This window comes from Furipterus horrens, unplaced genomic scaffold (assembly GCF_987537825.1).
Source record: "Furipterus horrens unplaced genomic scaffold, mFurHor1.1.pri manual_scaffold_5, whole genome shotgun sequence".
NCBI classification, from domain to species: Eukaryota; Metazoa; Chordata; class Mammalia; order Chiroptera; family Furipteridae; genus Furipterus; species Furipterus horrens.
Window position 1 is genome coordinate 142,119,873 of NW_028327175.1, and position 16,519 is coordinate 142,136,391.

The 16,519-nt window shown below is 37.5% G+C and overlaps 1 protein-coding gene across 2 annotated transcripts in view; it reads right to left on the bottom strand.

Moving 5' to 3' along the window:
- Positions 1 to 16,519, bottom strand: part of LIPM (lipase family member M) — a 42,186-nt gene that overhangs the window by 18,612 nt on the left and 7,055 nt on the right. Inside the window, exons 2-3 of one of the 2 annotated variants that reach the window (XM_090278005.1) lie at positions 7,592 to 7,697; positions 4,566 to 4,683 (exon numbers count right to left, since the gene is read on the bottom strand). In XM_090278005.1, coding sequence (XP_090134131.1) covers positions 4,566 to 4,683; positions 7,592 to 7,697 — 224 coding nt within the window. Of the gene's footprint in view, positions 1 to 4,565; positions 4,684 to 7,591; positions 7,950 to 16,519 lie in introns of those variants that run through there. The other variant, XM_090278004.1, reaches the window with a different exon arrangement.

The following is a 16,519-nucleotide window of genomic DNA, read 5'->3' on the forward strand; positions in this document are numbered from 1 at the left end:
AAGAGGGTCAGCCCCCTAGGTAGACTGACAGGCTTCTAGGGTCAAGCACCTCCCAGTAATTCAGTACTGAGGTGGGGGGCGGGGGGGGTGGTGTTAATCCCCTTGGCAGAGAAATGCTTTAATCCCCGGAGTGTGAAGTTGTAGCTTCCTGGTGAAACAAACAGGCTCATGCTCCCCATTTTATTGAACTCAAAGCCTAATTCCCTTTGCTCCCTTTTTCTTATTAATAATTAGTTAGCTTCCTATGATAACACTATTATTCATTGAACTGATTCCAAATGTAGTCTCCTGATAGACAGAGGCCTTTCTTCAACAAACTCATCCAGCATCTAGGAGATCTTTATGTATTTCATTTTGCCTAATTTTTTTCCTCTGGGGAGAGAACATGAGGGCTGCTAGTGCAGGACCAGAAGAATGAAACTGAGTTATTTTAGGTTTTTCTTTATTTCTGGTCACTGAGTTCATCCTCTTAGCCCTCAAGGAGGTGACCTCAATATGTTGTGTGCTAACCAAGGTGGATTGACACTCTCCTTTGAAATTCTTAGTACATTTGCCATGGCTGGAGACAGCTTATCCCTACCTGGCAATAGTCTGTACTTGTGGTTTCCCTAGAGTCATGGACTTTCATTTAAATTATAGCCCACAGGTAAATGTGTAAGGATACTCTTTAAAAAAGCTGTCATTTTTTAGTATGGCTCAGCCTATTTTCTCCCTTGATGTAGATGTTTGAAGCGAAGAATGATTATCTGACAAAGAAAGATTTTTAAAGAGCTTTCATCACAAGTTATAGACAGCTTTCAGTTGTTTTCAGCACGATTTTCATTGGCCCTATTTTGGAAAAGATGTTGAGAAATCTTGCTTTCCTTGAATGCTGGGAGATTTCCTCTTTGAAGAGACCAATGGAAGCTGCAGTAAAAACATCAACCACTGGAGGGGAGTATTCTGCACTAAGGGGAACAAAAAGGCCAACACCTTGAATACCAAGATCTTTTGGCAATGAGTGTACAATGTAAATAAACAGGAGGTGAGAAAACAAGTTCCCATGAATAGGAGCTGCAGGCATCTCCCTTCAGCTTAGGAACTGCCACAGTCACTTGACTGCTTGGCACAGACATGTCTTGCTTACCTTCAAGGGGCTACCAAAAAGTTGTCTATGTCTCCAAGTTATTAATGTATTTATATAAAATTAGTTAATTCATTGCATATATACTTATTGGCACCTACAAGATGTTTAATATTCTTTTAAGCACAGGTGATAGCCTTGAACAAAATAAATAAAGTTCCTGGTCCCAGTGAGTTTATATATTCTGGTTGTGGGGAGACAGATAAACAAACAGGCAAATATCTACATATCAGATGGTGTTAAGTGTTATAAGAAAAGTTAAAAAGTTCGGGCCAAGATGGAGGCATAGACAGACATGCTGCATCTCCCTCCACAACTAAGAAGGAATACAACTACCTCAAAACTAGAGACAACCAGATTCCAGAAAATCAAGCTACATGGAAGTCCAACAAAGATATAAAGAAGAAATAGTCATCCAAACAGGTAGAAGGGGTGGAGCCACGGCAGAGAGGACGCGGTGTGGTTGTGGCGTCAGTGGCAGCAGCCGTGGCAGCAGCAGCAGCTGCAGGCTGGTGTAAAGCACACTCAAACATTTAAAAAAGTCAAGAGGGACACCTGGGGAGCACTCCTAGCACCAGACGAGACCACACAGCTCACGGTTCCAGCACCAGGGACAATAAAGCCTCATTGCTTCTGACTGTGCACACCAGTGGGGGCTGAAGTGGAGGCAGAAACTGCTGACCTCTCAGTAGAGTTTACTTGTTTAAAGGGTCCCCACGATCCTAAAATGTCTGCAAACCTACCCACCCTGGGAACAATGACCAGGACAATAGCTAGAAGGGCACAAGTCCCATATGGAACTGGGAGAAGTCCCTGGAAAAGGAGAAAGTACTGACCAAGTGGCATTGTTCCCTCTAAGACCCCTCCCCAACACACAGTGCCACAACGTGGGGAAACAGGTCACCTTGTTTGACGAATATCTAAGGTTTCGCGCCTTACAACATAACAGGCATGACAGCTCTACCTAAGACACAGAGGCAAACAAACACAGGAGCCTGTCAAGATGAGAAGACAGAGAACTATGGCCCAAAAGAGGGAACAGCTCAAGGTTCCAGTGGGAAAACTAAGCGGCAAGGAAATAGCCAACATAACAGATGAGGAGATAGACAACCTAACAGATGCAGAATTCAAAACACTGGTGATAAAGATGATCACAGGCTTGTCAGATATGCTTAAGTATGGTACCACATAAGGGAAGAAGTGAAGGTTATGCTAAGTGAAACGAAGGAAAATCCATACAAAACCAATGGTGAAGAGAACGAAACTTGAGTTCAAATCAATGATTTGGAACATAAAGAAGAAATAAACAGTCAACCAGTACAAAGTGAGGAAACAAGAACTGAAAAAAATTAGGAGAGGCTTAGGAACCTCTGGGATAACTTTAAATGTTACAACACCTGAATCATAGGGGTGCCATAAGGAGAAGAGGAAAAGTAAGAAATTGAAAGCTTATGTAAAAAAGTAATGAAGGAAAACTTCCCAAATTTGGTGAAGGAAATAGACATGCAAGTCCAGGAAGCACAGAGAGCCCCAAACAAGCTAGACCCAATAGACATGCAAGTCCAGGAAGCACAGAGTCCCAAATGAGCTAGACCCAAAGAGGACCAACCAAGACACATCATAATTAAAATGCCAAAAGTTAAAGATAAAAAGAGAATCTTAAAAGCAGCAAGAGAAAAGCAGAGTTACCTGCAAAGGGGTGCCTATAAGACTGTCAGCTGATTTCTCAAAAGAAACTTTGCAGGCAAGAAGGGACTGGCAACAAATATTTAATATGATAGCAAAGACCTACAACCAAGACTACTCTATCCAGCAAACCTATCATTTAGAATGGAAGGGCAGAGAAAGTGCTTCCCAGACAAGGTAAAATTAAAAGAGTTCATCATCACTAAGCCATTATTATATGAAATGTTAAAGGAACTTATTTAAGAAGAAGATCAACACTATAAACATTAAAATGACAACAAACTCACAACTATTTATAACTGAATCTAAAAAATAAAAACAAAAGCAAACTAAGCAAACAACGAGAACAGGAACAGAATCATAGGTATGGGGGTCATTTGGAGGGTTATCAGCTGGGGGAGGGAAGGGAGAGAAATGGGGAAATGTTGCAGGGACTGATAAATATAATTGGTTGGTACAAAATAGACAGGGGGGAGTTAAGAATAATATAGGAAAGAGTGAAGCCAAAAAACTTCTATGCACAACCCATGGACATGAACTAAGAAGGGTGGAATTGCTAGAGGGAAGGGAGGTACTGGGCAGAGGGGAGCAAAGGGAAAAGAAATTGGGACAACTGTAACAACATAATCAATAAAATATACTTAAAAAAATAAAGAAAAATTGAGCAGGATAAGGGCTAGCCCTCAATAGGTGGCAAGGGGTTGTTATATTGAATAAGGTGGTCAGGGAAAGAGTGCGATAGAGGGGTCTGAAAGAAGGGCCAGTACAAACTGCAGATATCTGGTGAAATCATTGTCTGCAAGGAGAACTGCCAGTCCAAAGGCACTGAGGTGAGGGCATGGTGGGCATATATAAGGTACAGCTGTGCAGCTGGTATTTTTTAAAAAGCTGGTTTACAAAAGGTGGCACAAGTATAAATTAGAATAAAAGAGAACCCTGAAGCTTCTTTACACTGAAATCCAGGAGCCTCTGCCCAGCATTTCCTGGTCTTGGTTAAGAATGTGGGCTGTGATATCAGACAGATCTTGATTTGAGTGCTGGTTTTCCAACATAGTAGCAAGTACTGATACTTGCATAGACTTTCTGGTCAAATTACTTAACCTCTCTGCGAGTGGCAGTTTCTTAGAATTATTGTGAAAGTTACATGAAACCAATGCAAATAAAGCACTTAACATTTTAAAAAACTGTATCAATTCAACTCATGACCAATAATATGGTTGTTCCTATAAACATAGAGCTAGATCATTTAAAAAATAGAGACAAATAGGGATGAAGGATGGGCTCGATTTAATAAGTAATGGAAGTGAATAAAAGCCAACAATTGTTAAAAACTCCATATGCAAAATGGGAGATTATATGAACTATGGAAACATGTATTGAAAATTTTAAATGTATGTACAGTGCCTGATTCTTAAAAAGACTTTTGTGAAAATCTGGGCACCATCTTAGATATTTAAAATGTTATTTGGTTGGGGAATATAGAGTGTGCACTAGGTTGGTCTGGTCTGTTCAAGAGAACACTAATGGATATTCTAGAATATCTATACAAGAGGTCAAGAAGTAGACTTTCCTTGAAGGTCTTTTTTGAAAAGTAAACACAATGGGGAATATAGGGAAACTGAAGTCATTTTTTGGCCTGAACAATGGTCCCCAGTCAATACCAATAACCCTGACTTCCCTTTACACACTCAAATCACAAGGATGTCATTACTGTAGGAAAGAATGCCATGCTGGCATGACGTAGGGTGTACCATACCTGTCTTCGTAAGTCGCACTAGGCCTTGAGGAATTCTGTTAATGGAAAGGACATATCCATCTTCTGTTGTGACTTCATATTCCTCACAGGGATAGCCTTGATGTCGGATGATTTCACTCTGCAGAAAAGGCACAATTTCTTCTGAGTTCAGTTCTTATGCCTATATTCTCAATTATCTCAAAGTAAAAAGTAGATTTTTTGATGTTAGAAGACATAAACATAAAACTCCTTTATTTATTTAAGCTAATCATGTTATCTCAGAAAAATAAGCCAACCCTCTGAAGTTTTCATTTTCTTTTTCTTTAGTGTAGAAACTGGATTAGAATAGTGGTTTTCCAAGTATCCACCCTGGACCAAACACATCAGCATCTCTTGGGCACTTGTTAAAAATACAAATTATCAGTTTCCACCCAAATCTACTGAGTTGCTGATTCTGAGAATAAGGCCCAGAATTCATGTTTAACAAGCTCATCAGGAAATTCTGATGCACTCTAATGTTTGAGAACCACCAGACCAGAGCACCGATCCCAAAACCTGGGTGTAAATCAGAATCGTCTGGGGCACTTAAAAATACAGGTTCCTGGGCCTGCACTGGGTTCAGGATTGGATAATTCTAATGCAGCCATCAGAGCACTTGCCTTATGACAACACCTGCAGCCTTGCATTTCCTCAGTTGCTTTTCAGCTCTAAAACCACAGACTCAAGAGCAGCAGTTCTTAACATTTTTTGTCAAGAATCCCTCAGTGAATTTGAGGGGTTTCAGATTTCTTGTTTCCTATGTAAGACCCCTGGTTAAGGACCCCTGTTCTATGCAGTTGTTACATGTACAAACTGTAAAATATGAAGCAGCGGAGATCTCCTAAGTAATCCCACCATTCTTGCCCATTGTAATTGTAATCATCTAAAGAAGGAGGGAATTATTTCTATCAGCTGCTGCTTTCAAAGGAACAAAAGAAGAAAAAGCCAGTTGCCAAATGTCCACCATAGAAGAATATATATGACAAAAGAGCATAGTAGTTAAGATAAAGGCCCTAAGGTCCCACTGCTTGAGTTTTAATCCTGGCTCTCACACTGAAACACACAATAGCTACATGATCTTGGGAAATTTACTTAACCCACTTGTATTCTTCGGTTAATTCGTTTGTGAATTAGGTATACCAGCGATTTCTACTCCATGGAATTATTGTGAAGAGTGTAAAAAGATAATGCACATAACTGAGTTACCTGGCATTTAGTAGATGCTAAGTGACCATTAATTACTACAATAATTAAAAATCACCCTCACATTTTCAAGTTACTCCTATTTATCATTCAGACCCCAGGTTAAGAAACCTTTTTCTCAGAAAAACTTTCCTAAGTTGCCTGGGTTAGGTGTCCCCTATTTTATGTTTTCTTCTTTGATTTTACTGTTCTTGCGATTAGTAATGGCATGTCTCTCTTCCCTATTGGACTGTAAGCTCTGTGAAGTAAGGCCTTTGACATTCTTAGATCTTTCAGTAATCTCAGTGCATAGCACAGTATCAAGGGCTTAAGAAGTGTTCAGTTAAACACTTATTAGGAAAATATATAAATGAAGTCAATTTTATATGAAAATATAGGATAGATTATGTGCATATAAATCAGTATACAGAGTCAAACCCATTCAGACTCTGAACTACATTATTCTATTTTGTTTAACTTATACCAGCAATCATATGAATTTCCTATTTTACTTTGTCCATACATAACTTCTCAATGCCAGAATCCAATTCAATGAATATTACTTTGGGGCTCCTGAAGCTTCAACAGTGTGTGGGTGCTGTGCACACACAGTGGGTGAGGCTCAGGGAGAATGGCTCTACCTACAGCTAAAGAGACTCCCTCCACCCAGTTGCCCAGAGGAGTCTGTGTGGGACCTTCTCAGGGCCAGCTCCTATGGAGATACAACAACTTGCTATCTGGACAAACCACCAAAAGACAGTCAGTCAATCTTTGGAATGATCAAGAGAAACCTGATATTTGGCATCATATAGATTCAAAATATTTCTGATATGTCAGAGTTTTCTCAAAAGAGGTTTCTGTAAAAAGTGTCTTAAATCTCTATGAAGGCATGTTAAATCTATGACAAATCTATGGATCATGAACACCACATACAATCATCTTACTCATCAGGAGGTAGCCTCTACTTCTCACCTGGGAGGGTTTATTGCATACTGGTTACAATGATGTGTTCAGGCAGGCCTGCTTATAAATTGTAGTTCTACCACCTACATGTGGCGTGGCCTAATTTAAGTTGCTTAACCACTTTAATTTCAGTTCTAGGATTTGAAAAATGGGGTTGATCATATCTACTGACTAGGACAGTGAAGATTAAGTGAAATTCATATTTCTGAATATTTCATCACAATATCTGCTGTGAAACAAGTGTTACCATAAGTCAGACATTATTAAAATACCACTAAAAATTTGAACATAGGCCAAAAAAATGATCTGGGATACCTAAAGAGATGTCACACTACTCATTAATTTTACTCATAGGAGGCCCTCTTCAGCAGTCATTAGTGTTCATTTATTTATTGTCTGTCAACAGAGATACCAGTTCAAAATAAGGTTACAAGAAAACATTAGAATGGGGCAGGGTGCTATTAGAATGGGGGCCCTAATAGTAAGGAATGAGAGAAAACACTTTTCTAATATGGGATAATGTAGGAAAAGAAATAAAAGCACAGACAAAATGAAAATAACCGAGGGTCTATGCTTGGCCCAAGATACTGCAATAATTTCTCTGCTCATAGGATGAAACTAAGAACTCAAAAAAAAGTTTAAAGGTATTAAGTCATTAACCCAACTATACTAAATCTATTCACACCCAGTTTAGCAGTTTAGCACTTTCCAGTACAATATGCAAATATATGACTGCTTTGCTAGCAAAAATTACATTACCACCATATATAAATGTAACATATAATGCAGGTAATACACAGGTGCAAACATTAACATGTAAGGCACTTCATTTCCCCCAAAACATTATGAAAATCCCAACTTACAATATTCATGAATGCTTCTGGGTCCACATCTTTAGTTGGCATACGTACTGAATTCACATTTCTTTGGAACAAATGCGCCACCAGAATCAGAAGCCACATCCCAGTTCTGTGTGAACAATGCAGTCTCTTGACAAGATTTTTGACATGGTCCAACATCCGCATTTATGTTTTCTTGGCAGTATAACAACTAATTCTAAAGTCAGAAGGATCTGTAGGTTTTAAAACACATATTTTCCAGCTCTAATTCTTTCCCCAAATTCTGGACCAAATTAAATAAGCTTGCTTGATAGGAATGAAAGCACACAAAGTTAGAGTGGAAACATTGTCTAGGATGTCCCAGTACCATCTGACTCCTCCCACTCCCTCACACAACTTGCTGTCACCAATCCTTTAACTTGAAGGTGTGTAAAACTTTCTTTGACGCAACTTGAATTTAAGTGCATATGATACAGCTCATTAAATCCCTGTTCTTCATCATCAGGTAATAAGAACCATAGGGAGCATCTTTTCCTTTTTTCCTAGTTTTTATTTTTCTTGGCTAGGTGGAAAGATATGGAATCTGCAGAAAATATTACAAGTTTCTACAGTCACATTCTAAGTCTAACATGATCACTGTCTTTTGATTGAAGATCAACGTAGTGTTAAGTATTTTTATTTAATATGTTAACATATTTTAAGGTATTTTCTATTTTTAGTGATGGGTGAGAACACTGATTAGAAGAAAATGAATCTTCTATGTTTGGGCCATTTCTATCTGGTTCAACTAAGTAGACATGTATAAAAATTTTTACTTGAGTTGTAATCATTAGTTAATTACAGAGATATTAATGCAAAGGATAGTTGGTAAACTCTCTTCAATAATGAAAATTAGTTGCAGCCCAGTTATTTTCACTGTGTGGCAACAAGAGCAATTCCTTAGCCTACTAATATTTAAGCAGTACAGGAGACTGGAATTTGTGTTATTTTAAATAACAAATGTGTTAAAATTTAAGAAAAATTATTATTTAAAGTAAAAAATATATGTATTATTTTATTCTGAGCAAGCAGCAGCTACACTAGTTCACAGCCTTTTGGAATGTGGTTGGTGAAGAAGACGGAGCTGGAACAAGAATGATGAGTATGAGAGCGTATCTGCCTGAAGTCTCAGCCTCACCCACTCTGGGCTGGCTGCACCTATGATGAGGTAAGCCTGCACTTCTTACCTGGAATAATTTCAACATTGCCACTGCTGTTGATCTTATGTGTGCTAAGGAGGAGTGAGTTGACCTAATTTAGAGGAGCAGAGGGAGCATTTGTCTCACACTGCGGAGTCCCATGTCCTAGTACCTACTGAGCGCACTCTGAAGTTGTGCATGCAACATGGAATTGTAGAAAATAAGTGTGGTTCCTCCTTTTAACACTTTAGGATTTTTAAATGTTATATAGCGAAGTGGAAAGAAAATCTCATTCAGCTCATTCATTTTTAGAAACGGGAAGACATGTTAAATGACTTACCCAACGTTACCTAGCTAGGTAGTGGCAAGGCCAGAACTAAAATTCAGATATTTAAATTAATTATTTAGTATTAACACCAAAACAGAAAAAAATGTAATGTTTCAATAGCCTCTTCCCCATTCAAAGGCAAAGTCCCACATACTATGAAAAGTAATTACGTCAATCTCAGTGAATTGTCTCTTTAAATGTTTTCTTCTGGATTTGAAATTCAAAGTAATTTTTAATAATTTTATTATAATTTTGAGAGATATAATCTACTCATATTTGCTCCAATATATTCAGGAGAGGTCAACTCCCACATTGGATTAATATACTTGTGAGTATTATACAGTCATTACTAAACAAATTGATACCAATCAACTGATTAGTTCAGAAAGAATCTTATGTTTTTGGTAGTAGGAAAACTTCTCATCCTACCTTTTTTTTTTTTTTTTTATCCTTTGGAAACTTTCCTCCCTGGGTACAAGCATAATGCAGAGAAAATAGAATTCAGTTTGTCTCTCAAATTCTTGGGTAACTTTATGAGCTCACAACTGTCATTTTGGAAGCAGGAAAGTGCCATCTTAAGTCCAATTCAAAGAGCTACATTTTGAACAAATGTTAAATAAGTACAGTTCTTCTCCACTGCAGAATTTTAACAATGATATTATTACCTTAGTAACCCACAGCCCATGAAAAACATCAGCAGTACTGTAAACAGAGATGGAAGATCCAAATGTAACGATGTGACCTCCAATGTGGAATTATCTATATCCTGAGAAGTTTTTCTTCAGAGGTTTCTATCATGAAACTGTGTGATCTTTTAAAATGGTTTTTGTTGTTGTTACCATCTTCAAAAGGAGGATTTGATGATACTCCAACATCTTTTTTGGTGTCTGTGTCTGTGAGTTATGCATTATGTTCTTTGGCCTCCAACATCTTGAAACTAACAAAATGGGTCTTGCCTAATGTGTATTATCTGTAAATCAATTATATATCAAAATTACATAAAAACAGCAGGTCAAATAAGAGAGTGGCTGAGGAGAAGCTTTCTAACAAAAAAGTGAACAAAGAAGAACATGCAACTTTACCCATGAATATATTTTGGGTAAAAACAATAAAAATTGAAACAGTTAAAACAAACAAACAAAACAGGACAGAACAAACAACCAGTAACACAAGAGTTACAAAAAAAAAAAAAAAAAAAAAGGTAAAACAAAAACCCTGAAACTGGGAGAGAGAATTTCTACTTTCTGCTTGAATTGTCAGTGAAAGGGCTTCCAAGTTAGTGCTGGTTTCCCCAAGTGTTGAAATGAGTTTTATGAAAACCACTCTTTAGGTTTTATACACAGAAGCCTTGAGTCCAGTGAGGGCCATACCAAGAAATCTGTCTGAAAGTCCAATTCAATGTTCTTGTCAGAATCACTCTACGATCAAATGACCAAAACACTCATACTGATCAAGCTAATGCTCCACTACTCCTCTCAACATGAGTTACCTCAGGGAAGACCCCAAGCCTTCATGCAAGTGGACCCATGTTTTATCTACTCTTGTACTTTGTCAGACATGCCTGAAGTTATGATTCTCATTCTGACACCAATCAATTTTTCTCAGCTACATTAATCAACATGGTATGGTTCTTCTTTAAAGAAAGGATATAAATTGTTTTATTTTAGAATAAAGTTATTAACATCTAAAATAAGTCGAGTCAAATTTTAAAATTTAGACATTTTGGGAAATATTTTAAACATTATTGCAAAACAATGCAATAGAATGTACTTATGTTTATGCTTAGGAAAGATTTTAAAATAACAATTGCACAATATCAAGGTTGCTGGGATTACAGAAGGCATAATTTTTTCAGATGTTAATCTCTAAAATCATAAATATTCATACCCTAAATTTACCACAGAGATTCTAGAAAATTCAAAAATATACAGTACTATTTCATTAACTTAGGATGTTTCTAAAAATTTATCCATTATAGTGTAAAAACTATAAAAATTGATACAGTTAAAACAAACAAAACAAGACGAAACAAAAATTTTAAAAACAGTAAGACAAGATTTTAAAAATGTAAAACAAAAACCTTGAAACTGGGAGAGGATTTAGTTTTGTTATCCAATTTGTTGAAAGATAATTACCCATAGTACTTTCTTAAGACCTTTTGCATTTCTGTAGTATCAGTTCATTTCTTTTTTTAAAAAATAATTTATTTATTTATTTTTTTAAATGTGTTTTATTGATTACAGTGTTACATTTGTTCCAATTTCCCTTCCCTCTGCTCCCCTCCACCCGGTGGCCCCTCTCCCTCCCCTTGTCCCCCCCTTTTAGTCCTTGTCCATTGGTTGTGCATATAGTTCTTCTCAACCTCTCTGTCTATTCCATTCCCTCCTACGATGCTTCTTAATTCCTATACCATCTCCCTCCCTCTCCCCCTTCCCTTTCCCTGCTGACTTCCCCCCAATATGCTCCCCATACCTATAGTTCTTTTTCCACTCTCATTGCCTATTTAGTTTGCCTTTGCTCCAATTCCCTAGCTTCTGTTGTCGTTTCTTGTGATGCAGTTTTCATTTTAGATTTCATAGTTTTGATCCTCCTTTTTCTAAACCAGTCCTTTTAACATCTCATCTAACAGTGGTTTGGATCTAATGAACTCTTTCAGTTTTATTTTGTCCTGGAAACACTTTCTCTGCCCTTCTATTCTGAATGACAATTTCGCTGGATAGAGTATTTGTGGTTGTAGGTTTTGGATTTTCATTACTTTGAATATTTCTTGCCAGTCCCTTCTTGTCTGCAGGGTCTCCCTTGAGAAGTCAGCTGATAGTCTAATTGGGATCCCTTTGTACATGATTCTTTTCTTCTCTCTTTCTGCTTTTAAGATTCTCTCTTTATCTTTAACTTTTGACATTTTGATTATAACGTGTCTTGGAGTGGTTCTCCCTGGGTCCAGTTGTTTTGGAACTCTCTGTGCTTCCTGGACCTGTAAGTCTATTTCCTTCCCCAAGTTTGGGAAGTTCTGCTTTATTATATTTTCACTTAATTTTTCTATTTCTAGTTCTTCTTCTTCACCCTCTGGCAATCCGATAATCCATATGTTGGATCTCTTAAAGCTGTCCCAGAGGTTTCTGATCCTCTCATCATTTTCCTTGCTTCCCGTTTCCTCTCTCTGCACTGGTTGACTGTTTGTTCTTTCTCTATGTTCTGGTTTGTTGATTTGAACTCTGGATTTTATTTCCTCACCATCTGTCTCGTATGTGGTTTTGTTCCTTTCAGTATGAGTGTTTTTCAATTCTTTCTCATCTTTTTCCAGATCTTTTGTTAATTCTGTAAGCCACCTGATAACAATGGCCCTGAACTGAGCCTCTGACAGGTTTCTTATTTGTTCATCTGTCAGGTTCTTCATCTGTTGCCTGGTGAGCTGCGCCACCGGGATTTCTATAGTTGTCTGCCTCATTTTGACAGATGCGTTTTGTTTTCTTGGGCCGGCTATAGGGGGCAGTGCCTGTGTACTCGTCACAACCCAGCGACCGGCGGCGATCCGCAACCTATTTCGCAGCGCTGTGGTGCTTTGTGTGGGGGCGGGGGTCCAAGATGGATTCCTGCAGTTATTCCGCTAGGAGACCAGGATCCATCCTCCCGCCCTCTGGGCCTCACCGTTTGAGGTGATGCGGTGGTTGCTTTTCCCAGCGTTGGGGTCGTGAGCTGCCGGGGTTTGACTGCAGCTGAGATTGCTCTCCCTGCCACTGTCCCTGGTGATACCGCAAACAGCACCACCCCCTTTCGCTCTTCCTACCTGCCCAAAGGGCACCGCTGGTTTATAACTTTATACGTTGGGCTTCCGTGTAGCTTTATTTTCTGGAATTTCAAGTTATCTTTTGTTTTGAAGTAGTTGTATTCCTCTCTAGTTGTAGAGGGAGACCTAGCGTGTCCGCCTAAGCCTCCATCTTGGCTGGAAGTCCTCCAGTTCATCCAGCATTGTTCTGCTGTGCTCTCTTCTACTTAGGACGGCTTCTCCAGCCCCTCAAGCCTGGGTTCAGGTCTCTCCTATGTGTTTACCCCAATCAAAAATAACTTGAAGACAGGGGCTGTGCCCCTCTTAACTGTCCCTGCAGCTGTTAACCTCAGTTCATTTCTGATTTTATTTGACCCATCTCTTTTTTTTTTTCTTATCTAGCTAAAGTTTCATCAATTTTATTTATCTTTCCAAAATAATGAGTTCTTAGTTTTGTTGATCTTTTCTGTTGAATTTATCATAAAGGAGCTCAGTCTCTTGAAATTTTCATATTTGGTTTCTGGGTTTTCTGATGTTTTTAGATAGATTTTCTTTACACAAAATTTATAAAAATATATTCTATATTTTCTAAATTTTTCAAAAGTTTAGAATTCTGGACAATTTAATATTTATTTTTCAGTATGGGTAGGTATTGAATCTGGATTATTTTTTCTAAGCAATTATTTAATTGTGCCAGTACCACTTATTGCATAGTCTTCTCTGATTCCACTCATATGAATGTCACTTTTCCTCCTTTACTTTATGTTACAAAATCCTGAATCCCATAGACCTTACATGATTTTTCTCAAGCTTGTTTCTTACCTGGAAGTGAACTGGTCTCTAGGGAACTTTTGGCAATGTCTGGACGCCTTTTTGGCTGTCACCACTAAGGAATGTTATTGGAATCTAGTGGTAGAGGCCAGGGATGCTGCTAAACATCCTACATTCAATGAATAGTACAGATTCCGCAGAAAAGAATTTACTGACCCAAAAGCTGAGGTTGAGAAATCTTGGCCTACAGTCATCACAGTAGATGAATATATGTCTGAAAAACAAATGCTACTTAGAAAAGGTATATGGATATGTTTTTAAAATTATTGACTTTTTTTAACTGTTGATAAATCCTTCAAAAGTTGTTTTGCATATAAGCTTGTCATTATGATTTAGTAGCTATCTGTTTTCCAGGTGAGAAAAATATGTGACAGTTATTCATTGTCATTTCTATGAAGTACTCCCTATTCTCGACAGATGCAGTATTTTATTCTCATCATCTGGAAAACACATTGATCCTCTGGACAACAAATGCATATACTAACTGTGTTTTTTTTTCTTTTTTCAAAGAACTGACTTAAATAAGACCAGGTAGTGATGAAGTTTTCCACCTTGACTTTACCACTCATATACAAGAAAATCAGGCTGAGAATCATGTGATTGATGATGCTGATTTCAGTTTCCATTCTAGACCAACTGAGCAGTCTCTAGATTTTGGGCCCAGGAATTTGTATTTTTATCAGGTGAACCAAATAGTTCTGAGGAAGAGCTGATTTTGGGGGGCTGCTGTGTGCCGCACTCACAGATACCCTTTCTGCCAGGAGAGAAGCTATAATCCCCATGATACAAATTGTTCCGACATGGCTCTTTCCGCAGAGAGGAATTTCGTCCCAGATGGTGAAATAAGACTGGGTTTTTTAAGGTTAATGTTTCCCTTGTATCCACCAGCATCAAAACATGTAATAAAATGATAATTTATAATAACCACTACCTCTCTGAGATTTTAAAATTGTATCAGGAGAAACTACAGGTGTTGATGAACCAAACATGTGGATTACTCATTTCTACAACCGCTAATGATGGTTTGTGTTAGTTTAGTTTTCTTTCATCTCAAAGCGGACTTAAACATTAATTAAGTATCATAAAAATGGACTGCATTTAACAAATAAATAGAGCAAAGTCTAGAGAATAAGATCACATGGATTTGGTCTGCATGATGTCAAGTAGAAAATACCAGTGAATTACCTAACCCATCCCTACCCCGGGAATTTTGCAAATATTCTGATAAATAGAACTTTCCATGGTTTATTGAGATGTTTAGCATCCAAGTCACTCAATAAAGAGATAACAGAGGTATGAGAACATCAGTAAAGGGCTTGAACTTCCAAAATTGCTTCAGTGACAGCAAAATAATGTTCTTAAGTACCCTTAGCAGTTAAGGGGGAAAAGTTATCATAGAGTCTTTTGATATTGACATTCCCAATGTTTCATCTTTTAATAGATTTATTATAGTTATCATCAAAATGGTTGCCCGAAGGATGTACCAAAAAAGAAAAAAATTTGAAATGAATTGACAGAATATGTTTTCAAATCATGATGGAAGATAACTGTGATGCGAGAATTAGTAAAAAAAAAAAATCACAGAGCTAGCTAGACACAGTTCCTAGTGGAATGCATTTTGGTGACAGGGAAGAGCAGAAATTGAAGTGTCTGTATCAGAGGTCTCTTCTAATCCTGAGAACTCAGTGACATCTGTATATAGTCAATCTGTCATCTGAACGATGTAAAACATGGCTGGAAATGTGATATGTGAAAGGATATTTTTCCATGTGCACATTACACCAAAAAAGGAAAATTAGAGCATTGAAGTTGTCTCTGTTTCAAAATAGCCCTAGATTGAGTATTGATTCTGAACTCCATCTGAAGCCTCACTCCGGTTTATGGTTTTTGGAGCAGGGTGTCTGGACTCATGATTGAAGACTTAGGCAATTTGAGAAATAGCATTAGAAAAAGGAGAGTCTTTGAATTTTTTAACCTGTTATATATAAACCAGCAGAAGAAGTATTAATTTTGAACTTAAAGTGATCTAAGACTTGTGAGTAAATTTATGCAGATAAATAAACCTGATCGCAATCACATGTAGGATTAATTTATTCAGGAAGGTAGATAAGTAATTTAGGAGCTATCTAAGTCAATGCCTTTGTTCCAAAACATCTTTCTTCCCCTAATTATGAAAATTTTTTCTGCATTGTTTTGTTGTAAGGCCTGAAACTCCACTAATAAAGAAGGAACTTGGTTAATGAGGCATTCAGGTGAAGTGGGAAAAACACTGGAGTAAGAGTTAGCATCTGCGGTTTCTTGGTAGCAACTTGTAGAATTGTATGGAGGATACTTGCCCCATCTAGGCCTTGGGATCTTTCAAATTTAGTTAGAATTATATCGGTAGTTTTCGAACAGTGTTTTATGGAAGCTTAATTTTGGCAGAAGGACTTCAAATAGTTTGCCAATGTATGAGTTAAATTTTGTTTTCAGATATAATTTTGTCTATTTAAATAAGTTAGTTTCACATGTAATCTGCAATGTGTATGTTGTATATTAAATGTCACAACATCAGAGACCACATATACATTAACTTGTGCTAGAAATTTAGAGGAAAACCTCTTCTGCTAACTTATATAACTGAAGAGAATTAAAGTCATTTAAGAACAATTATGACTTCAACTAGTTTTCTGTGTGGATTTTATCATATTATATAGCCAAATAAAGTAAAACACTAATATGTAAGCCAGGACCGATACAACCAGAGTACTGTGGCCTGTAATCATTTATAATTTTAGGATCACCAAAAGCTTTAAAATGGGTGAAGATTATAAATTTGGATATTATATGATAAATACCATGTATCCCCC